At 33.2% G+C, this 22,571-nt stretch overlaps 5 protein-coding genes across 7 annotated transcripts in view; 3 read left to right on the top strand and 2 right to left on the bottom strand.

The window, feature by feature from the left end:
• LOC116337847 (b(0,+)-type amino acid transporter 1-like) overlaps window positions 1–5,053 on the top strand; it is a 6,287-nt gene extending 1,234 nt beyond the window's left edge. Inside the window, exons 1-12 of one of the 2 annotated variants that reach the window (XM_031762780.1) lie at window positions 1,145–1,235; window positions 1,698–1,938; window positions 2,809–2,864; window positions 2,929–3,007; window positions 3,080–3,136; window positions 3,216–3,248; window positions 3,322–3,573; window positions 3,640–3,910; window positions 3,976–4,261; window positions 4,332–4,370; window positions 4,436–4,754; window positions 4,828–5,053. In XM_031762780.1, the coding sequence (XP_031618640.1) occupies window positions 1,935–1,938; window positions 2,809–2,864; window positions 2,929–3,007; window positions 3,080–3,136; window positions 3,216–3,248; window positions 3,322–3,573; window positions 3,640–3,910; window positions 3,976–4,261; window positions 4,332–4,370; window positions 4,436–4,754; window positions 4,828–4,892 (1,461 nt within the window). In that variant the 5' untranslated portion in view covers window positions 1,145–1,235; window positions 1,698–1,934 and the 3' untranslated portion in view covers window positions 4,893–5,053. Of the gene's footprint in view, window positions 1–1,144; window positions 1,236–1,697; window positions 1,939–2,808; window positions 2,865–2,928; window positions 3,008–3,079; window positions 3,137–3,215; window positions 3,249–3,321; window positions 3,574–3,639; window positions 3,911–3,975; window positions 4,262–4,331; window positions 4,371–4,435; window positions 4,755–4,827 lie in introns of those variants that run through there. The other variant, XM_031762778.1, reaches the window with a different exon arrangement.
• LOC116337848 (ZZ-type zinc finger-containing protein 3) lies at window positions 4,993–6,738 on the bottom strand. The gene is made up of 4 exons (XM_031762781.1): window positions 6,325–6,738; window positions 6,110–6,253; window positions 5,482–6,027; window positions 4,993–5,406 (listed from the first exon to the last, which is right to left on the bottom strand). The coding sequence occupies exons 1-4, from the start codon at window positions 6,667–6,669 to the stop codon at window positions 5,017–5,019; spliced, it is 1,425 nt and encodes a 474-aa protein (XP_031618641.1). The 5' UTR covers window positions 6,670–6,738; the 3' UTR covers window positions 4,993–5,016.
• Window positions 6,739–6,786: 48 nt separating this feature from the next.
• LOC116337661 (probable malonyl-CoA-acyl carrier protein transacylase, mitochondrial) lies at window positions 6,787–8,278 on the top strand. The gene is made up of 3 exons (XM_031762415.1): window positions 6,787–7,251; window positions 7,319–7,533; window positions 7,598–8,278. The coding sequence occupies exons 1-3, from the start codon at window positions 6,842–6,844 to the stop codon at window positions 8,224–8,226; spliced, it is 1,254 nt and encodes a 417-aa protein (XP_031618275.1). The 5' UTR covers window positions 6,787–6,841; the 3' UTR covers window positions 8,227–8,278.
• A 154-nt stretch (window positions 8,279–8,432) lies between these two features.
• Window positions 8,433–9,848, top strand: LOC116337665 (probable malonyl-CoA-acyl carrier protein transacylase, mitochondrial). The gene is made up of 3 exons (XM_031762420.1): window positions 8,433–8,777; window positions 8,838–9,052; window positions 9,134–9,848. The coding sequence occupies exons 1-3, from the start codon at window positions 8,482–8,484 to the stop codon at window positions 9,751–9,753; spliced, it is 1,131 nt and encodes a 376-aa protein (XP_031618280.1). The 5' UTR covers window positions 8,433–8,481; the 3' UTR covers window positions 9,754–9,848.
• A 53-nt stretch (window positions 9,849–9,901) lies between these two features.
• LOC116337462 (ankyrin repeat domain-containing protein 11) lies at window positions 9,902–21,683 on the bottom strand. Of its 2 annotated transcripts, none has more exons than XM_031762049.1 (8): window positions 21,536–21,683; window positions 20,895–21,033; window positions 20,581–20,739; window positions 20,372–20,488; window positions 20,132–20,272; window positions 11,076–12,295; window positions 10,368–10,994; window positions 9,902–10,293 (listed from the first exon to the last, which is right to left on the bottom strand). In XM_031762049.1, exons 2-8 carry the CDS (start codon window positions 21,016–21,018, stop codon window positions 10,117–10,119), a joined length of 2,565 nt encoding a protein of 854 aa, XP_031617909.1. In that variant the 5' UTR covers window positions 21,019–21,033; window positions 21,536–21,683; the 3' UTR covers window positions 9,902–10,116. The 2 variants fall into 2 exon arrangements, with proteins under 2 accessions (XP_031617909.1, XP_031617908.1); XM_031762048.1 differs by lacking the exon at window positions 21,536–21,683 and adding an exon at window positions 21,226–21,496.
• Between the last annotated feature and the right edge of the window lie 888 nt (window positions 21,684–22,571).

Here is a 22,571-nt window from a genome sequence, read left to right as displayed (position 1 = left end):
CCCCCCCCCCCCCCCTGTAAAATGTAGCTCGCACATTACTGATATAATATATGTATTTGTTATTGATTAATGATTATTAATTAGTGTTCAAAGTAACCATCAATTTTTAGATGGACTCTTTTCAATCGTTTAAACACACAATTTTCTTAGTAATTTATTTTTATCGCATTTTGTGTTAATTTAAATAAATAACGATGAAAGGAAATAAAAGAAACGAAAGAACGAAGAAATTGTAATCCGTTACGATACCGTAGTGAATTTTAAAAAGAACCGTATGGGCTACCCGGTGAATATCAATTGTTCATATACTAAGTACAGTATTAATATATGAATAGAAAATATCTTACAGTAGATGTTGTTGTTATTATTCGCCTTATATTGATTTTACTTTATTAAATTCTTTCGAATACAGTTCTGAATGTTGTGAACATCATTAATGTCAAAATCAAAATATTCCATGCAGGATAATAAAAACAAACAAAAAATCTCGTCGAAATAACGTTCCCAGAGGCTGGGAATCCATATGATTGTCCACCCTTCACATTTTGAAGAGGGTGCTAAAAACCGAGACGGTGCCTTTACTATTTGTATTTTTTTCTACTATTTAGACATTGACATTAACATTGTAATTTTTTCTTTCATTACGATAGTTTATTTCCAAAAGAGTATTTTGTTGAAAAAATAATCCCATTTTTCTTCACGTAATTTATTCTTCAATAGTAGAAGGCTCATATTTAAAAGCTCCATTAGATAATTAAATGAATATTTTTCAGTCTATCTCATTGTTATTGTCATCAACCTATTGAGCAATAATTTCATTAATTCTTTTCATTTCAAATAAATACTATTCATGCAATAGCAAAAGTACACGACAAAACATACCGTTTACCGCTTGATTTCACGTGTATGAATACAAAATTAGTCAAAATGTATTTTTTTAACAAGTTCTCGTATCTGTACTCATCTTAATCATTATTTGACGATAATTTAACCATGAATTGTTGTATATCCATTCAAAAATATTATTGTATCACAATAGTTACCACCTGTTCAATTATTCATTAAAACAATTAGCTAATATTTTGTAAAATATTTCCAAACTTCAATATGAATGCGTCGCAAGAAAGAATTTTTCATTATTCACATTAATACCGGCAGATTGGTTAAATCGTTGACGCGATTTTTTTCTTTTTATCTTTTAATATTGTTATTGAATAATCTATTTCAAATACAAAGTAAGTAGCCAGTTAAGAAAAAAGAAATTGATCAAAGAAGTATTAAAAATATTATTAAAAAAAACATGATTGATTACAATGTGGTGGATATTCGAGAAATAATTCGTGTATTACGTTCGCGTACAAACTCGATAAGTGTGTGGCGGTACACAAACGTCAGCAAAATCGTAGCAAAACGTAATACTGATAACGTGATGCCTGTTTATCAATTATTTTCAGTTCGAGCAAATATTATCAGGAGTATGCGTGTTAAACGAATTATTATAAGAAAGTCATTTAAAAGGCCGGATTCTCTTTTTGTACATATTTTTTGTAGCCCGCTGCATCATGTCAACAAAAAATCGTGTTTCCGTAAACATTTGCTCTAATATTGCAAATCAATTTGTGTCATTTCAACGAATAGCTCTGAATTGCTTTAGTTCTGTGTTAATATGTATTATTATTTTTTTCTTTTTTACTTAGATTATTCAAAAGTGTTATCATATCGCACAATTTTTACAAACCGGTAAACCTTTAATGGTGCTGTGGACAGCAACGATACTATAATTGAAGTCATGAAGAATACCTCGTTAATGGCTCCATTTTAATGTAAATTTTATAATACGTGATAACTGATGTGAACACAGTAGTTGGTGGTGCCGTTCATTTAATTTCAAGGAAAATAAAACTTTTTGGTTTCATTCTAGTATATAAATCAAAATGAGTAAGTAAAAATATGTGATATATTTCTACCGTTTTTTTAACTATATAGTCCAACGCTTCACACGCTCACCGCTTTATTTCATTCAAGTCATCAAGTGATAATAAATAGGACCTTAAATGCGGTTCCTTTTAAAACCATTCACGTACCGACCCAGACACACTTTTGCAATCAACGATGAGAACGACGAAATTAATTGGTCTGAAAAGCAATCGCTAGTCCCAGTTTATTTATAAATAAATTGGTTGAAAGAGTACTGTCGTTTCCGTTATGAAATTTTCTAAATTGCTCTTTTCAAAATTACAACCAGCCGAGCAGCATTTGGCACAAAGTGGGAGCATCACAAAACAGACAAAGACTTCTTCAAATCGCTAGATGAATGTATATTCACTGAATACGCCTTCATTAATATCGTAATTTCCTTCTCAATTTCATTCAATCATTCAGTTTTGGTTCGGTTAACCAAATTTGTCAGCTTTTATTAGCTGACCTGTAACAATACGAACAAAAAAGAGAATTTTTCAGTTACGTTTGATGTGTGATCAATGACAATTGATCCTGCGTTTCAAGAATGTTGCGAATTATAATCTTGGATTTGTTCATCTGTTATGTACAGAAGGGCGATCAAAATAGTTCAAGATAAAAGTGCTTACCGACCGATTCAGGTCGAATGAGTCCACTGTACTTTGGATTATTGCTTTGATCACCGAAATCAAACTACAGGAGCAAAAACATGATCAATGCTCTATGATTCAATGTCAATGTCCCGTACGATACTCACACACGCGCAATATTTATTTTCAAACAATTTGGATGCTATTTTTATAAAATGTTTACCATTTTATTGCGTTTTTGTTTCTCATTCAATTTCAGCTGTAATTAAAGAAGAAAAAACCGATGTCGGGTTAAAACAGAATATTGGCCTTTTGGTAAGTAAACTATGCGTTCGTTGGTCAAGTTTTTCTTGTAACAGAAGTCTTTGTATGTTTACAGGCCGCTGTAAATATTATAATTGGTGTAATGATTGGTTCAGGCATATTCATTTCACCTACGTCTGCGTTACAATATTCAGGTACATGAAATACCAATGTTAATTTTTTTATTTATTTGAATTGCTTATCTCATTTTTGTGAATTTTCTTCAGGAAGCGTGGGATTATGTTTAATTATTTGGGCATCATGTGGCATCATTTCACTACTTGGTTTGTTAATATTCAATTTACTCCTTCAATTTGTTTAAATACTTCGCACTGTATGACATTTTTTTCTTTGTAAAAATAGGTGCATTATGTTTTGCAGAGCTGGGAACTGTTGGTAAGTCGGCCTATCTACACAATTCAATTGAATTCTTATGGAAAATCATTCGCTTCGATTTTTTTCTTTATAGTTCCTAAATCGGGTGCCGAATATGCCTATTTATTAGAAACATTTTCCAAGCAGCACAAGTTTTGGGGGCCATTACCAGCATTTATTTGCAATTGGGTTTATGTGATGGTTCTACGACCAGCCGAAGTAGCTATCCTTATTCTCATTTGCATAACATACTGTATTGAACCGATACGAATAAATATTGGTTTTGATAATTTAGATGAGACAAATCAACAGAATTTTAAAAAGTTGCTGGCTGTTGCTACCTTATGTAATTCAACATTGTCTTTGTTTTTTTTTTCCCAAAATGTTATTTTTTAAAAACAAATTCTTTTAGTAATTGTTACATACATAAATTGTCGGAGTGTCAAACTGTTCGTGAGTATCAATAATTTTTGTAGCATTGGAAAGGTGGTTGCATGCGTAGTTGTTATTTTTGGCGGTGTATATGAGCTGTGTCGTGGAAATAGCAGAGATCTTAGTTCCAGCTTCGAAGGGACCACTACAAATCCGGGAAATATTGCATTAGCATTTTATAATGGTCTATGGGCATACGATGGATGGGTCAGCGTTACATGCGTAACGGAAGAAATTAAAAGACCAGAAAAGTAATTATGAATGTTACACAAATTTACAGAAAAAAAATCTTATTTGTTGATTCTGTTATTTATAGAAATATTCCACGATCGATCCTAATTTCGGTGCCCGTTATAACAGCTTTATATGTATTTATGAATTTTTCGTATTTAATTGTACTCTCGCCAAGTGAAATGATTAGTTCAAAAGCTGTTGCTGTTGAATTTGGACAACGTGTCTTTGGTCCATTTGCATTTATAATTCCGCTTGGCGTTGCTTTGGCCACATTCGGATGTGCGTTGAGTATACAATTTAGTGTGACTAGACTGTGTTTTGTTGCTGGACGTGAAGGTCATTTCTTGGCCCCAATGTCATACATTCATGTGAGTGTTTTTTGTTGAATTTTGTTAATAATTGTAATTTGTGCCAATAAAAAAATTCTATTGATTTTAGCATGAAAGAATGACACCGGGACCGGCTGTTGCTTTACAGGTCAGTAAATCCTTTGTTCTAGCATAAAAATTGGATTATTTTTTTCATTGATTCACTATTTACAGGGTCTAATTTCGTTCATATTCATTTTGATGGGTGATGTTCACGAGCTGATTGAATTCGCATCATTTTTAATTTGGGTGTTTTATGGTGCGGCTGTTATTTGTTTATTAGTTTTACGTAAAACTCGACCTGATCTACCACGACCATATAAGGTGCCATTAATTGTGCCATTCCTCACGTTGGCCGTAGCCGTGTTCCTTACGGTGACTCCAATGTATAATCAACCGCCAGCCAAGTATTTGGCTGCATTAGGTTTCATTATATCCGGCTTGATATTTTATATTCCTTTCGTTTGTTACAAATACCGTCCAAAAATAATGGGTAAATTGAATATTGATCCGTAATATTGAATTTTTGTTATAACTTTTGGTTTCGTTATTTTGTTTTTTTTTAGACAAATTTACATTCCTCATTCAAGTCTTATTCGAAGCCATTCCATCCGACAAAAAAGAAACGTAACTGATGAGATGATGAAAAAAAATCCAAAATTTTGTTGGATTTAATATGTTTGATTGGTTTTTGTTTTTGATGAATTTATAGAATTTTGAAAAGCAGTATGTTATATATAGAAAATAAATAGATTTTATTTTGAATTCGTTAAAAAGTTCGGATCTAAATAATTGTTCGTTTGATTTGTTGATTTTGGAACATAATCTTTATCAAATGTGTCCATCGATTCATCGTAATTACTATCATCGGGTGAATCAATAAATTGTGATGTATCGTCGTTGGCATCTTCACTTGCTTCCTCGTTCCCTTGGCCATCACCATCACCATCGTCGTCACTGACATCGGAACGACCATTGAAATCGGACGACACACGATACCCAATAAATATATGATCGAACGAATGATGATTATCGTCCTGTGTTTGAGCAACCAAACAATCTGAACAATAATCAGTTGATTGATCTTTGCATGTAATACAATGCCATCGGGTGCCAGAAATCGGATCCTCATCACAATAATCGCACTAAATAAATGTAAATAAGTGTTAATAATTAATATTCATGAATAAGTAAAAAACATTTTATAAAAATCAAATTACTTTGTATCCATTGTGTTCACTAATTGTTGTTTCAAGTGAGTATTCCCTTTCTTTTTCTCTTTTAACTCTTTTAATGATCGCAGCCATTTTTATTGTATCAGTTGCATTTGGATCTGGTTCGGTATCACTCGGTTCATCAACAATCACCATATTATCAATATCTTCATCGTTCATATTTTTGACGCTGCAACCATTTCGATAGTAGTTTGGATCAAGTAAATTTATTGCATTGTTATCATCGTCTTCAGTGATATTGACCGGAACATAGTTTGATGGGAAAAATGTTGTCGGTCGCACCATATGTTTGACCATTCTATTTTTACGAGAAGTATTGTATGATCGGGCATTGCGCGGAATACGACCAGGTACCGGCAAACCGGCTGCATGCAATTTCTGAAAGTATTTTTGTAATCGGCTCGCCACTTGTCGTGGTGTTCGATTACCTAATGCCTTGGCTATTTTGGCAAAACGACGCATTTCAATCGGTTCGGGTGGATATTCAACCAATAGCTCTTCGAGGCGACGTTGCTCTTCGCACGTCCAAAGCTAAAAATGATAACCGAGATTTTAGCCGAACAAAAAGCATTTGTCAATTTAAAAGAGAATAAAAATCGGAATCTATATTTACCTGGTTGAATGTTTCCGGCTTTGTTTCGTTGAATACTCTACCTCGCACGGTGAAATCATTCTCTTCTTTCACTTTGCTTTCTTGTGTATTTGACATACTGATTGAATTTGGCATATTATATTTCTCAAATTTGATCTTTGGAATCTGAAATAGAAGGAAACCATCATTTTCCAATTCAATTGATTTATAAAAATCCAAACAAATGGAGTGTTTACATTCTGAATGTTTATTCGTGCCGGCAAATCTAAGCCTTCTTTTGATATTAGTTTTTTTAGAAAGTCTTCGGGGTCTTCCAATGCTCTTTTCTGCATTTCAGCAATTTTATCGATATGTTTTGATGCTTCGATTCGTTGAGCCTCCAAAATAACAATTGTTCGTAAAACGGAGCGATAGTCTGAATTTCCTCTCAATGCCAAATGATCCGATTCAAAATAAAAATCTTCGTTATCACTATTATTTTCATCAACATCATCATCGTCATCGCCATCATAATATTGATCTTCATTTTCGGCAAATGATTCTTCCACAATTTCTTCCTTCACCGAATTCAAATGATCCATATTCAATTTTTACAAACACAATATCAAAATGTTTTTACACGTTCAAATTTTTACGTCTTGTGTATATCGTCGAACTGTCATCTGTCAAATGTGTAACTCTATCGCATGTGTAGCTATTTTGACATATCTATATATTGTTTGGTTAAACTAATCGAATCGAATATAATTTAAAATGATACCGAGCATTCGTCGAAATCTCTTAAAAATACAATTGATCGGGGGAAAAGATTTTAAAAAATGTCTGCATATAACCTCATCGGTTGCAAAAGAAAGAAATGAATCTTCATGTTATAGTGACCGTATACAAACAATAAAAGATTTGCTAGATAATTCGACAAGTTTTGTTGAAACCAGTCCTAAAGAAACGCAAGATGAGTGGACAACTTTACCGTACGCCGAAGGTACACTTATGTCCAAACAAGAAAAACACGATCTGGGTAGTGTACGAACAAAAGTCGATCCACGAGATACTTCAATTATCCTCTTTCCCGGTGAAGGAGCTCAATTTGTTGGTATGGCAAGGTCGGCGGTGAATGTTCCTGTTGCCAAAGATGTATTCGATTATGCGAGCGAAATTCTCAAGTAGGTTCAAACACGAAATTTTTCCATTCTATTTTTATATATCTTTTTATTTTATACATGATTTTAGGTATGACTTATTGAATCTTTGTAATAATGGACCCAAAGTGCAGTTGAATGATATTAGATACAGTCATGTGGCCATAATGACTGCTTCATTGGCTAATTTGGAAATGCTTCGTGAAGAACGACCGGATGCTGTGTTAAATTGTGTCGCAACCGCCGGTTTCAGCCTTGGCGAAATAACAGCCCTTGTATTTGCTGGTGCATTGCAATTTGATGAAGGTATACACAAAAATAATTCCATAATAGATTTTAACCAACATTAATGAGCTTTCATTTTAAATAGCATTGCAATTGGTTCAAATTCGAGCTGAAGCAATTCATGCAGCAAATGAAATACACAAAGGTGGAATGGCAACAATATATTATGGTCCTGATTCTGAAGTAAAAAAAGCCTGCATAGCAGCAAAAGAATGGTGCATTAAAAACAAATTTGAAAAAGCCGAATGTTTTGTGTCAAACTATATGTATCCGAAGTGTAAGATTATATCCGGCAGTGAAGAAGCGCTCCAATATTTTGAGGAGAATCTAGAAAAATTTCGCATTCGAACAATACAACGTATTAAAAATGCACAAGCTGCACATTGTAGATTAATGGAGCCGACAATTGAGCCGCTCAGACAAGCACTCAAACAAATGATCGTTTCAGATCCAATAATTCGGGTTTATTCAAATGTTTCCGCAAAACCATACGCGAATGCAAAACATATTGAAAAATTGTTGCCACAACAATTGGTGAAAGCAGTAAGATGGGAACAAACTATGCATAATATGTTTGCACGAAGACGAGGCGAATATTTTCCGCGAACTATAGTTTGTGGTCCGAATGTTGTACTTAAAAACATTTTATTTCGAGTTAATCTTAAAGCTTTTCGTCAATCGATACATATCGGTGATGTTAAACAAAAGAAGTAGATTTTATTATAAACAAATTCAAATAAAGCATTTATTATAGAAAAAACGAAAATGTTTTCGGTTGTTGTTCTTTTTTTTTAGGTTAAAATCTACATTATCATCATTATCGACAACATTCATACCGTATTCATATCGAATCTGTCACTTATGTCAACACGCATGTGTGTATTTTGATAGGTTAGCGCAAACAATCATTTCAAATCGTTCTGTGAACATTGTTATATTGATTGTTTTGTTATTAAATTTTAGTTTAAAATGATTCAAAGGCAAATTTATGCAAAATGTTTACAAAATGTAAAATCATTAGATATTTCAAGGCGATTGCTCAGCAGCAATCACAATATCATTGACAGTCATCAAAATGAACGGAATAGACGACGTTTTTTAAGACAAAGTCAGGGATTACGCGCATTTCGGCCGGAAGAGTGTCCAGCCAAACCAACAATCATACTATTCCCAGGACAGGGATCACAGTTTGTTGGCATGGCCAAATCTCTTGTAGATATTCGAGAAGCTGTGGAAATATTTGACATTGCCAGCTCAATTCTTGGGTATAATTTTTATTAAATACAAATTGAATCATTTGAAAACCGAATTTAATTTCTTCACAGTTATAATCTATTGAAACTATGTAATCATGGTCCCGAACAAAAATTGAATCAAACCATCTATTGTCAGCCAGCTATAATGGTAACATCGTTGGCGTCTCTTGAATTGCTAAAAAAACATCGGCCAGATGCAATTGAAAGTTGCATCGGAACAGCTGGTTTTAGTCTTGGTGAAATAACGTCTTTAGTTTTTGCCGGCGCTATACCATTCGATCAGGGTTTGTTTCTAATTTATTGACAATGATGGCATAAGAGATAGCTAATAATCTATCGTTTACCATTTTTTCCAAACACTAAAGGTATTGAATTAGTTCGAGTGCGGGCAGAGGAAATGCAGTTGGCCAGTGATAAAAATAAAGGCGGAATGGCAACCATTATATTCAAAGATGATAAGAATTCAAAACTCAGTTTGGCATGTGAAAAAGCACGAGAGTGGTGTTTAGATGCAGGCGTTGAATGTCCCGAATGTGTTATTGCCAATCATTTGTTTCCACAATGCAAAGTGATATCCGGATGTGAAGAAGCACTACGATATATCAGTTTAAATATGAAAACATATAATTTGAGTAAAATGATACGGATACCAGCGTATGGAGCATTTCATTCGTCTCTCATGGAATCGGCAGTCATGCCATTTAAAAATATCTTAAAGAAAATTGAATTAGACGAACCAATTATAAGTGTCTATTCGAATGTAACTGCTAGACGCTATGAGAGCAAGGGAGAAATATTAAAACAGCTACCTCAACAAATTGTTATGCCGGTAAAGTGGGAGCAAATAATGCATGTTTTGTACGAACTCAAAATAAACAATCAATTACCGGATACATTTGTATGTGGTCCTGGGATGGCACTTAAAACAATTCTGAAACAAGTAAATGCAAAGGCTTTCGAAAATACGATTAAGATCGGTGATTGATTATGAACGAATGGGTGCATTCAATTAAAGTAAGCTTAGATTAGATCATTTATATAAGATACAAAAACCAAATGAATATACAATAATTATTGAGATTTTTCGCAGTTTTTTTTATAGTTTTTTTTTTTAGTTTTTTTATTTTTTTTTTTTTTTCTTAAAATACACATTGTAAAAATATATCTATTGATTCTGTGTATTTATTATTCAAATCATTGAAACTTCAATGTTACAATCGTACAAAAGTGCTTTTGATAGACTTTTGTCAAATAAATTTTGTTATATTCGTAAAAAAATTGACATTATTTCTAAACGTATTCAGATAAAAAATCACATGCTGTTCAAAATAAACGATACATCCATGGTTTATGGAAGCAAGTCAAAATCGTCACTGACATGAACCATTGGAACATGGTTTTCATCAATAACTGGTTGTGCTTTGTACTCGCACAACACTAACTCCTTCATCTTCCATTCCCATTCCATCTTTTGTACAGCGTGTAAGCTTTCAGCTTCATTATGATGCCGTAGAACCATTGCTTCCTATAAATGAGAAGAATAAAAAGAATTGATATTAGTATTTAAAAAAAAAACGAGATATTCATTTGAAACATTACCTTAATTTTCTCCCATTTATCATCAACGTCTTGAAGCCAACTTAAGAACAGTCTTCCATTATATCTAGAACGAGCATTACGATCTTTTTCCTCCTGCTCCGGAGTGATTATGTTATAAACTTCATCATCTTTAAGTATTGTGCAAGCTGAGAATGGCAGTGACTGATTGGCCAATGCACGTGCAGCTCTACCATGGACCCGTAAAATTTCTTGTTCAACTGAAAGAACCAGCTTCTCCTTTTCGACGACATGTTGCATTTTTAGTTTGTGTCGTTCCTTCTCTTGTTGCATAAATAAATCTCGTAATTGTGACGACAAATTCATTGGAAATCCGGCATTTGATTCCATCGATGTTTTATTGGCCAACACATATGTTCGCCGATTCAGTAGATAATCTTTAAAGCCTTGCGGTGGCTTCGGTTGGACAGGGAATAGATTTCGTTGTCGTCGTTCAATTTGTTTGCGAATATTTAAGTACATTTGATAACAATTGGTGATGGGTTGATCATGTGGATGCGGCACTTCCGTATTGGTTGTGCTCTCATTTTGATCGTTGTTATTTGTATTCGATTGAGTTGTCGATGACGAGGAGGACGAGGATGATGATGAATTTGTATTCGGAACAATCTGAAATTAATAAACAATAAAATAAATAAATAAATATGATTTTGAATATTTCGTTTGAAAATAGTCAAAATGTATGCATACCTGTTTGTTTTCATCTTTACTAGCGCGTATTTTTCGTTTTCGCGGATGTAAATCGGCTGTATTTTGTGAACTTTCTTTTGTGGACGATGTTGATGATGCTGACGGACTGGGAGCATTAGTTGGTTCAGTCTCCGTATTCAATGGATTACTTGGGCTAGCTGTGTTCATGTTTGTCGTATTTGGACAACTATCAACCGTTGAACTAGATGCGGGAGTTGCTGGTTTTGTCGTATCAACACGAGTTGATACCGATGACGTTGTATTGGTTGATGTGGTGGTGGTTGTTGTGCCGGTTTGTGTAACTGGAGCTGGTGATGGTGAACTGCTTTGTAATTGCGGTGATGAATTGTTGGAACCTCGGTCAACCGATGATCCACCTCTATTTGAACTTCGCAATACTCTTTGTTGTTTCTGATCTTCATTGGTTAGTGTTGTGCCAGTTTTTTTGTCATCAACGCTTTTCGTTGAATCAGATGGACTTGTACAACGAGATGATGCACTCTCTTTATCAGCCGAATCGTTGCTATTCGACGATGATGCAACCACATAGGGTAATGCAGCATTATTTCGGGTTGAAATGTTCTTGCCATTTCGTGTGCCCATTTCTTGATCAGGATTCGATGTTTGTTGTGGTATTACTATTTTTAATGGTGGCACTTTTGGACCAACCGCAAATGAATCGGAACCCGAATTTTTATCGTCCATTTCGACATCACTGTCAGTTTTCGTCGATGTTGGTTTTGGACTTGCACATGGACTTTTTCGATCAAGCGTTGATACATTTTTGCTGGTTAAATTTGAATTTTTGACAGTTGCCCCATGAAATTTGGAATTTTTCTCCTGACGCTGTGATTGTGGACGATTCGATGTGGACTTGTTTAAATCCTTTGACGCTCCTTCAGTATTTCGTTTTTTTCGTTTCACCTCATCATCTCCATCGCCCTCGATATCGGAGTATGAACGTTTCGTTCCTTGTTCATCACTTTTTTCATCTGATGATTTATCGGAACATTTTCCACCGTCTGATTTATCGTCACCTGAACTGGACGATGAATCTTTTGGCGTTGTTTTAAATTCATATACGTCATCTTCTTCTTTTGATGTGGCTTTCGATGTTGATCCACTGCCTGATGCTACATTTGATTCATCATGATCGTCCATTGACTTCTTTCCGTCACTTGCTTTCTTCATTTGTTGTTGTGCTCGACTAATAGCTGCATCTATCGAAATTGGAAAAGAGAAAAAGAGATGAAATTGATTAGGTTTTATTGTAACGAGTTGTTTGACATTAATAATAATTGAATGGCTCATTAAAAGAGTATTTAACATGGTGAAAAACCAACTATTAAAACTACTAATATCTCGGCGTATAAAAGAACTGTTCACTAACATAGCTTTCTTTTCAACAAAGATCATACAATAAAAGACCTTTACAAAATATTCGCATTCTTTTGCTTCTTTGCAAGTCCTGTTATTATTTAATTGCGCATTGTATTCTACCCGAAAATTCCATTGATATCACTTTCTTTAGTTTATATAATGCACAAATTACTTTTTAAATTCATGGTCGAAATTATCCGCGTCAATATTCAGTTGTGTATTCGACTTTTAAAAAAAAGCAAGCCTTTCATATCAAATATGTATGTACATTTGTATGGTATACGAAATACCGTTACTAAAATAAGGAGCAAAAGAGTACTGTTCAACAACTTAAACTTCAGATAACAGAGTTTGGTAGTGAAATTCATTAAAATAAACACATAACAATCAAATTAAAAGGCGAAAGAGGCAAATGAACAAAAAAAAAAAAAACGAAAGAGAAAAAAAAGACGACAACCGAAAAAAACAACAACAACAACTGGAAACCGAAATTGAAACAGAAACAGTACTGCATTGTTTACATTGTCTCTGTTGGTTTCTTTGCATTATAAAATATAAACAACATACACATACACACAACATATAGATATATATTTATTCATTTGTTTCACACTCTTCACGATTGAAAACAAATTACTTTACACATTCATATTTTCATTGCACAGAAACGAATATAACTATTTCGCTTTTTTTTGCTGTAGTCCGTGTTGTTGTATCTATTTGCAAAATGTAACCTTACTACTTTGACAGCATGGGCAAAAATGCGAAACGAATCGAAACGAGTATCGAACGAGAAGACAACGTGTATTATAGTATACAGAAAGAGTATCACAACACAGCACAGCACAGCACAACACATCAGCATGAAATACAATACACACAGCACCAGCAAGTACACTATATAGTACAGTGCCTAACAATAGAATTACTACAATAATACGAAGCGCGATTCAAGAGGAAAAATGCTGCCATTTATTTAGATGACTGAAAATGTGAAATTGACTACAGCGATACATTCAATTGAATTTTAAAGCAGGCGATGACGTGTCACCAATTATTCTACGTTTGGGTCGGCTTGTTTTACTTTCTCCCACCGCTAGGCTCAGAAACAGAACGTACACGTCTTCAAATACAAAACAATTGAACACATTTTTTCTTCATTTGTTTCTTTATGAAATACAATAACGATATGAACACACGATTGGACCTTGTTGGCCCTTGTTTGGTGATCTTGGCCGAATTCAAATAATTTTTTCGTGGTTCCGGTATTACACAAATGGTAAAACGTCCAAATTTATAGTTTGAAATTGAATAAATCCAATGAATATGTGACAATACATGTAAACGCGACCACATGAACTGCACATTATTTCAAATACATTGACACTTTAATCAAATACCATTCTATCACCAACACGAGAATGCATATTTGTATTCTTCAATGAATGAAAATTCTAAAGCTGTTCATTTATCAATTCGAAATATAAGGGCATTTGTTTGACATACAGATGGGCAAGAGAAAGGAAAACAAATATAAAAAAACGAATTTTCATTACGATTTGAAGAATGCTTTGTGTAAATTGTCTTATCTATCGACGTTTTTTTTTATCATTGAAAATCGAAAATGTATAGAAATAAAATTTTATATTTTATAAGACACATATATATTTTATCGGTGATTTTAATGCCGATCAAAGTAATGGATATTAATTATATTTAAAACCACAATGAGCAATAAATTAACATCATGCTGCTGCTGCTGGACGTAAGCAAAACGTCATTAATTACAATATTCAATTTGACGCAATTACAAAATTGAAATGGAACAACCGAATCCATCGTCAAAATAATTATTTCGAGCATGTTATATGGTCTGATAGATTATTAATGCCATGCGATATGAATGTTTGATGCTAAAAAAAGATATAAATTTGCCATATTGAAATCAATAAATGCGGTTTATGCAATAATTAGCAAAATCTCTGCCATGGAGATATTAAGTCACCCGTGTTTATACTCATTGAGTTGATATATCCTGAAATATGGGGTGAGTATACTATGTAGTGTACACATCCAATTATTAAGTGAAAATATCGTCCGGCCATTTTGACGTACAGTGCTTTATACAAATATAAACAAATCAGCTCTATTTATTGATGTCGTCGTATTAAATATTCAGTTACAAAAATAGACATTTATTCCTCATCGACGAATCGCGTTCCCATGTTGTAAAAAAGATTCACAATGACACCGAAAGCACTGTACATGGAGGCGATGACAGAAAAACGGTGAAATAGTGATAGAGAGTTCTAAATGCCATAGCACGCCTCGACGTATGGACAGTATTTTTGTGTGAGTTAAAAAGCCAACACTTTTGAAGAAAAGTTGAAATCAATGTGTCCCATACATTATTATTAGAATGTGATGTATGGAGCCAAACAAATTCTTAGTAGATTGTTATTTAAAATATTAGCATGATGCCACTTTTCAGTTTGTGTATTTTCTTATAGCAAAATTGAATAACATAAACAATTAAATCGTTCATGACACATTGCTTGCGTTCGTAATGTATCTAGAAAACGGTTATTGTTTTTTCTTCTTCTGTTGAATTCGATAATAATTAGAAATGAATTACCGAAGGAATAGCGAATAAGTTTTTTACCTCGCTGTTAATATTAAAATAAAAAAACTGTATTCAATTTAGAATCTGAAGCGCGTGTAAATAGCCGCAATTACAGAGAGCGTTCGGAAACTACAGAAAGCAAGAGCGAAAAGTGCAACGGCACAAAATAAAAAGCATCAAGATTCCGTATGCGTCATTCTTTGCAGTATTCGAATATTTTCTTAGCTTTTATATGTAATACACACTACACATAGATCGTTTTTATTATATACGATTATTTTTTTTTCTTTTCATTTTTTTTTTCGTTTGTGTTTACACCACCATTCATCATATCACATATCAATTCATGCATCAAATATTTTTCGAACGATGCAAACATTAAACTATAATATACACAGTTCTTTAGCACGAGAAATGTTTACATATATGTTTTGATTATCTTCATTTACAATTAGATGGCGTAGCATTCATACGGCTAACGTTCGCTACAATGAACATTCTTAATGAACTAATGATAAATAGTAATGAATTGAATATGTATGCGAATGCATCGGTGTTACAAGACATTTCAAAAAAAAAAAAATATATATGTGGTAAGATAATCACAGTGAAGATAGAGCCAGTAGCACATACGCTGTACGGTTGTATTTGTTATCTCGTCTCGACAAAATTCGAATTTATTTCCATGTGGTCAAAGCACACTCATTCTGAATTTGATTTACTTATATCAGAGGAATCGAGACGACTACAATCGAATCACGTGTATTTTCATCGTGTAGCGAAGTCAAACGAAGTTGAGCAATTATTTGTAGCGATTCAATTTAAATGATTTTAACAAAATGTCTCAGTTGCAGCGAGGAGTAAAGAAACGCACATTTACAGCATTCATTTAAAATGTAATATTTACAATTAGAAAATTGATTTTTTTTTTCACTTTTCTTTGTGCTCGTTCTGACTTTAACGAGCATATATGCATTTATGTGAAATGAAAACTAAAAATGCATCCACTAATCAAGATTCAATAAGATTCATTTGAATTTTGCAGAACCTTCACATTCAAAACTGGTGCGCAATGCGCAAAATTATTCTAATCACTTGTTTTTTGGTACGCGGCCCATTATTTATAAAAGTAGCATTGAACAACAAACGATTCTTCTTTGAATGAATTGAATTCGCCAATTTCAAATCTGCAACGGAATTCATCCACATATATATATATTATTTATAATAGATGACAAAAAGCCGGAGAACCTCGATAACTTTGTTAATAATAGCATATTATGTCATGTTCGTGGACAAGTGATATGCGAAGGGTACGGCCATAGTTTTAAAAGTTAGTTGTGCTTGCTTTTGATGGTGATGTGAAAACAATGGGGATGCAGTCTGTATTCTATTTTGGCTACAAAAATCAACCACTTAGCTTAACGTGATTCATAAATTTAAAAGATAGTTTTTGCGCTTTCAACTCTATTTATATATGACAGGTTTTTGACGACCAGGGAATACCGTAAGATGGATATATTCGCTTAGTTGAGTCCTTGTGATAGATTTATCAGATAAATTTTGGGACATTGATACATTTCAACTTATTGAGTGTCGACACATTATAATCTCTAAATATAAATGTCTATTTTCAGTATTTTAAGTATCCAAATTATGAGATTCAACTGTAACGACACTCAGTAATTTTCACATTGTCGAAATTTCCCAACATTTATCTGATAGATCCATCGCAGCGATTCATCTAAGCGGTTAGATATCAATTTGACGGTATTCCGTACTGACGACATTTTTAAAACCATACAAACGTGATATTTATTCACCGCTTTCAGCGATATCACTCGTCTAGGTGGCGTTATTTTGTTTTCCTTATAACGTCTTGACCAAACAAATACATTTCCATTTTTATTTGATTCATATTTTTGGTATTTAATACACAAAAATTCACAAGTGGAAATATTATTGTTGTCCACAAGTACTTAAGTACAAGTAGATACAGAAAACAAAATGAATATTATGCTGCTTTTTCTGCCATTAGTAAAAATAAAAACAACCATCTCAAAATTTTAAGAGCCAAAACTAAACTTTGTTACATTTAATCATTTATTTATTTATTTTTTAAATTCGCAAAAATCGTGGAATGTTTTGTATATTTTTCGAAATCAACAAGTTGAATGTTTGTTTTCGATGTTGCCGAAGGGAAAAATCGTTGTAGTTTATTACGAAATATTTGCTTACGGCAATAAAATTTAAACACAAGTAGTAATATATAAAAAGGATAGTTGACCATTAAGCATCTTGTTAAAAACTGTCTAGCTGCTGTGTGTGTGTATGTATCTTTTTTGCTCACATTCTGCATATAATTCGCACTTGTTTACACTATATTTCGTTGTTTGTTGCTGCTATTCTTTTAACAACAGTACGTTTGTTCTGTGTGTATACTTATTTTCTTTCTTAAAACTACATCTGGTTCATACTTAAAAAATCGTTGTACCTTTGCACTCAAAACAGTATTAGCAATAATTCATATGCTAAACAAATGGCAACAAAGTATGGCAATAGCAAAACCGCGGCATGCACATGTATTTGTTTGAATTTACCGATGTATCCCCTCTGTTTCAATTCGAAATATAAGTTGTGTGTATGTATGTGTGTGAAGAGTGCGTGTTTTATTCTTCTTTATTTTATAGTTTATCTTGTGTATGTTTTCACTTGAATCACTGTTTCGGTGTAAACGGTCAATACTACTAAAAGCGTCAAAATTCAGCACTTATTCAATTGTAAGTCAAAACTCTCACACTACCAATGATGAATATATACCGACAACCGCGAGAGAGATGTGAATAAATCCACACGCAAAAAAAGTCACAACGAAACAGAGAAAGAATAAAAAGAAGTAGAAGAAAAAAGAAACGAAAAAGAAGAAAACAACCAAGGAATGGCAATAACTAATGGCAATAGCAAAACCGCGATGTGCACATTCTCGTGTATGTTGAATACACCCGTCTACAACATGCGATCGCTACACTGTATGATGCATGTGTGTAGAGGTAGGTACGTAAATTCAGCCGCTGAACAGTGAAAAACTAGCGGAAAAATTTGACAGATTTTTTTTGATGATAATAAAAATAAATACGAAACATATACCAAGAAAAACAAACTCGATTCAAACGAAACCATTTAAGCCAATTTATCGATCACCAAACGCACTTAATTTTATTAATTAAATTACGATTATTTTGATGTGTTTATGTGTGTTTTCGTTTTTAAAATTCTCAAAGTGTTATTTGATTTTTCTTTTTTAGCTTTTTAAAACTCACGCTTGATTGACAACTCTTCAAGAAAATGACAAGTATAACTCTTTTTTTTTGTTTCGACGAACGGAATTTTCACTCGGAAAATAATAACAAAACAACTAAATAGAAAAAAATATATATATGGACAAACAAACTGTGATCATTACATCGTACAATAACAACGGACGAAATACCGAAAACACAATCTCAACCGTAATCGAAACCGAAAATCAAAGGATCTCCTCTAGTCTTTCGGAATGAATAAATTTGATGTCATTTCAAAACCAACCATTGCAAGCCACTCTCACTCAATGATTACTGCGGCTATAAAGATAATTAGCAACCTTACACCAACACACACCGTCTTTACGTTATGTTATGTTATTCCGTTCTTTTTATTTTTTTCAATTCAATACACAATACAATCATTCGCTCATGTATATATATATGCTCATAACACGCACTCACGACACAACTATACCATGGTCACACAATCACCAACAGTCGAAAACACATTGTGGTGATCTACAGGGTGTTCGGCGGTTTTACTTGTCATAAAAGTCTATCGCAAATATGAATAAAACTAAAGATACGATAAACAATGATGATAATATTGGACACAAGGCACCCTGCATAGAATACTTTGTCGTTGTTTCTTCTCTCTTTTTTCTCTTTTCCTCTCTCCCTCTCTCTCTCTTTCTGTTTTGTTTGTTCTTTCGGTTTAGAGTGTTTTGTCGTTGTCGACCGTCGTATGTCAATGGTATCACGCGCGAAATTTACAAATAAAGAATGTAACAACAATATAAGTTAAACGATGAACGCCGAACGACCGCAATCCGATATATATATGCGTCTCATTCTTACATCATACAAGTGTTAATCTGCTTATACATCAGATTCAGTTTCTCATGAATTTATGAAAACAAAGCCAAAAAATCTGAAAGCATATGACATACATTGTAATTGTTGCATTTTTGTTTTAATTTGTTGCTCTTTTTTATGCCCATTCGTGTCATTTTGCTGTTTTTTAAACATTCTATCATTGTCAGCATTGGATTTCAGAGCGATCTAAAAAACGTTTAGCATAAAAAAAAAACGTAAAATGAATTGCGAAAGTAAGTGGCTCGTTACAAAATGGATGACAAAAAAGGTCGGCGGAGGCGCCATACTATTTTTCTTCCTGTATGCAATTATTTCAAATGTATCATTTTTACATTTAATTTGAAAAATGTATCTGATTTTTAATAAACATTAACGCTCGACACGGTCAACGTTTGATTGCACTGAATTTAAAAGCTTTTATAATCAGTGATTTAACATGCAAAATGATGGTTTTGTTTAGTACTGTTAATGTAAGTGACTTCACACTAAACTCAATGGCAAATAGTGGATAATTACACAATAGATGGCACTGTCTGTATCGAATTATAATACGCACCGAGAATAAATAATGTCTGTCTGTGAAAAACCCTATCGGTGGAAATAACAAAGTATATTTCACAATCCCAAATGATTTCAAATTTCTTTGATGGTTTTCATCTGTTTTGGTCTATGATTATATCTTTTATACGTATGCATAGTTGAAACGAAACAAAATGAAGCGATTTAAAATTGATGAGCTTCATATGCTACAATGCCATTATGCACATAATTGTAATTCCATTTTGACATTTGTGTACTACAATGATAATGTACGGGCTGTGATAATTCAGCAATTTTCAACAAAATATTCATGAATTTACTTGTTATGAACTCACCTCTAGCAGTTACGAGGAAATTATGAACAGCGGCTGCAGCAACATCACATGGTGTTTTACCCTTGCGATTCTTAAAACATGGATCGGCACCACGTTCCACAAGCATTTTTACCAGTCTCAATTGACCTGTAATGGCAGCGTCTGAAATAAAAAAAAAAATAAAATAATTATTAACATTACAAATATATGTCAAAATCGGCTATTTTAAAATGCAATTTTAATGCAATTGATTTAACTTACCATGAAGTGGGGTATCGTCATCCAATCCGCGAGCATTTACATTCGCACCAGCCTTGACTAAAGTTAATGCCACATTGTAGTGACCATGGTTACACGCTTCGTGTAATGGTGTCCACCCTAAATAGTTCAATATCATTTAATTTCAGTTAAATATGTCGTATATTTTGTGTTCAATAATAGTTTGTTGATTATGTATGTGTCAAACTTACCAGCAAAATCGGGAACATTTGGACTCATTCCTTGTTCGAGTAGCTTTTTGATACCTTCTTGGTCACCTTTAATTGCTGCAACATGCATTGCAGTTTCGCCACGTTCATTGCGATCTCTTGAACGGGCCGGCCCATGTCCGCTATTCCCGGCTGCTGATTCTATTTAACAATTTATCAAACAATTACATCAGTTGTTGAAATAAATATACATTCGCGCACACACACATTCACACGATGAATTGAAAAACATGACTAACTAAACAATGCTCACTATTTTATTAAAATATCACCCGGTGAATATTGTCAATACGTACCTTGATTCGATGTCATTTGCATAAGCAAAGCCATTTGTTGGCGTTCCGACATTGGCGTATTAGCTGGAATGCGCCCTATGCCACTGGAACTACCAGTTACTCTCGGCCGTGATGTTGATGGCATTTTTTTACTCACATTCTGAAACATGATGGTGTTGGGAAATGAAATGTTGTGAACGAAACCAACAACACTCTGTTTTTATAGATATAAGTAGCGCACAGCACGACAAAGAACTTTTTTTTTTACAGGTTACGTTAATTATTCTTTCTTTTTTTTGTTTCTTTCAATTTAATTCGTGTTTTAAATATATATATTTTACTACCAATTTACCACTTTCATTTATATTCTTTTTTTGTCAATTTCAATTGCATGCAAATTGATTGTTGTCTCTTTGGATTTGTGAATGGCACTTATAATTCGATTGCTTGAGTCTCGATTCTTTTTCTCACATCAAGTTCCTGGAGTGAATCAAGTTAAAAACCAAACACAAAAAGCTACTCTTCTAACCTAACAATGACAGTAGCAATACCAACAGTGGCAATTCGCATGATGTAAACAACTTATGTAAATATTTATTGAATTTTTTGTGTCTTTTTGTATTTGAATCAAAGACAAAAATAATTAATTTCAATCTATTTACCGTTTTACCAATCAAGAAAAAAATTTGCAATCGTTGCTAAACAAAACGACTTTACAATGCAATATTGATGTACTGAAAATGTATGATATTTTGTGTATGTATGAAAGCACTCCACTTCAGTTCTTTTACGCGACTACACATGAACACGAACACGAATACAAATGCGGTATGATGAACGCAGGCATCTACAAACTGCCTTATAAACTACCTCATAAACTTCAAATCATTAGGCGTGCGTTATTGTGTTACGTGAGTTTTGACGAGCACGTACTCATACCAACGCACATGTCATTATGTTATTAGTACATTTCGGTTCTCATGCTCTTTCTGTGCGTTCACTTGAATTGAACACACAATGTTTTTAGATCATATAATACTTAACAATGGCCATTACACTAATTATGCGCATTATATACTTTAAAATTTAGACCAAAACGTAAAATACCTACTCATTAGACTAATATTATTTTGCCGCATGTTAACGCATACTAACGCACCGGGTATTTTAAAACTTTCGTCGTTTTTCTGAAAATATTATTTAAATTAAGACATTTTCATTTTAACTAAATGAACTTTGGGCAATCGACAGATTCAGCTATACTGACTCCTAATGAATTTCGAGAAAAATCGAGCATTTTTTTCTCAACTGTAGTGTACATTTTTAATATTAACGTCAATTCGAAAAAAAAGTTTTCATACAAAAAGTAGATTAGAACCAAAATCAATTGCAAACTATGTTTAAAATCCAAACAATGGATTGTCTTGAATTTAATTGCATTCTATTACCGAGAACCAAATGATTTTGTTGATTTCGTTACATAAATAAATTGCAATCAACGTCATTACGGTTTTCCATTTTAATTAAAACCGAAAATTACCCACATGTTTTACATTCGCACTCACAAATTAACCAAAGGATGTTGCCAATTATTTGTGCCAATTATGTACCGAATGTATTATCTATAAATCATTTAAAACACTGAATTGATTCAAAAAGATGCGCTAGAATGGTTTCAATTTTTTTTTTTTTTTGGTC

This window comes from Contarinia nasturtii, unplaced genomic scaffold (genome assembly GCF_009176525.2).
Source record: "Contarinia nasturtii isolate CC-2019 unplaced genomic scaffold, AAFC_CNas_1.1 Cnas_scaffold_285, whole genome shotgun sequence".
NCBI lineage: Eukaryota > Metazoa > Arthropoda > Insecta > Diptera > Cecidomyiidae > Contarinia > Contarinia nasturtii.
Note: the sequence above shows the minus strand (reverse complement) of the source record. Positions and strands in the feature narration are given on the sequence as shown.

Bases quoted from the DNA above. Each gene is read 5' to 3' on its own strand.
- LOC116337848 (XM_031762781.1), bottom strand. From the start codon at position 6,669: ATGGATCATTTGAATTCGGTGAAGGAAGAAATTGTGGAAGAATCATTT. The intron at 6,028-6,109 runs GTAAATATAGAT...TATCATTTTTAG, and splicing joins AGCCGGAAACATTCAACCAG to CTTTGGACGTGCGAAGAGCA. The intron at 5,407-5,481 runs GTAATTTGATTT...ACATTTATTTAG, and splicing joins GTGAACACAATGGATACAAA to TGCGATTATTGTGATGAGGA.
- LOC116337661 (XM_031762415.1), top strand. From the start codon at position 6,842: ATGATACCGAGCATTCGTCGAAATCTCTTAAAAATACAATTGATCGGG. The intron at 7,252-7,318 runs GTAGGTTCAAAC...ACATGATTTTAG, and splicing joins TATGCGAGCGAAATTCTCAA to GTATGACTTATTGAATCTTT. The intron at 7,534-7,597 runs GTATACACAAAA...CATTTTAAATAG, and splicing joins TGCATTGCAATTTGATGAAG to CATTGCAATTGGTTCAAATT.
- LOC116337462 (XM_031762048.1), bottom strand. The intron at 20,273-20,371 runs GTAAGTTAAATC...TTTTTATTTCAG, and splicing joins TGACGATACCCCACTTCATG to ACGCTGCCATTACAGGTCAA. The intron at 12,296-20,131 runs GTGAGTTCATAA...CAATTTCGATAG, and splicing joins TTTCCTCGTAACTGCTAGAG to ATGCAGCTATTAGTCGAGCA.
- LOC116337665 (XM_031762420.1), top strand. From the start codon at position 8,482: ATGATTCAAAGGCAAATTTATGCAAAATGTTTACAAAATGTAAAATCA. The intron at 8,778-8,837 runs GTATAATTTTTA...ATTTCTTCACAG, and splicing joins ATTGCCAGCTCAATTCTTGG to TTATAATCTATTGAAACTAT. The intron at 9,053-9,133 runs GTTTGTTTCTAA...CAAACACTAAAG, and splicing joins CGCTATACCATTCGATCAGG to GTATTGAATTAGTTCGAGTG.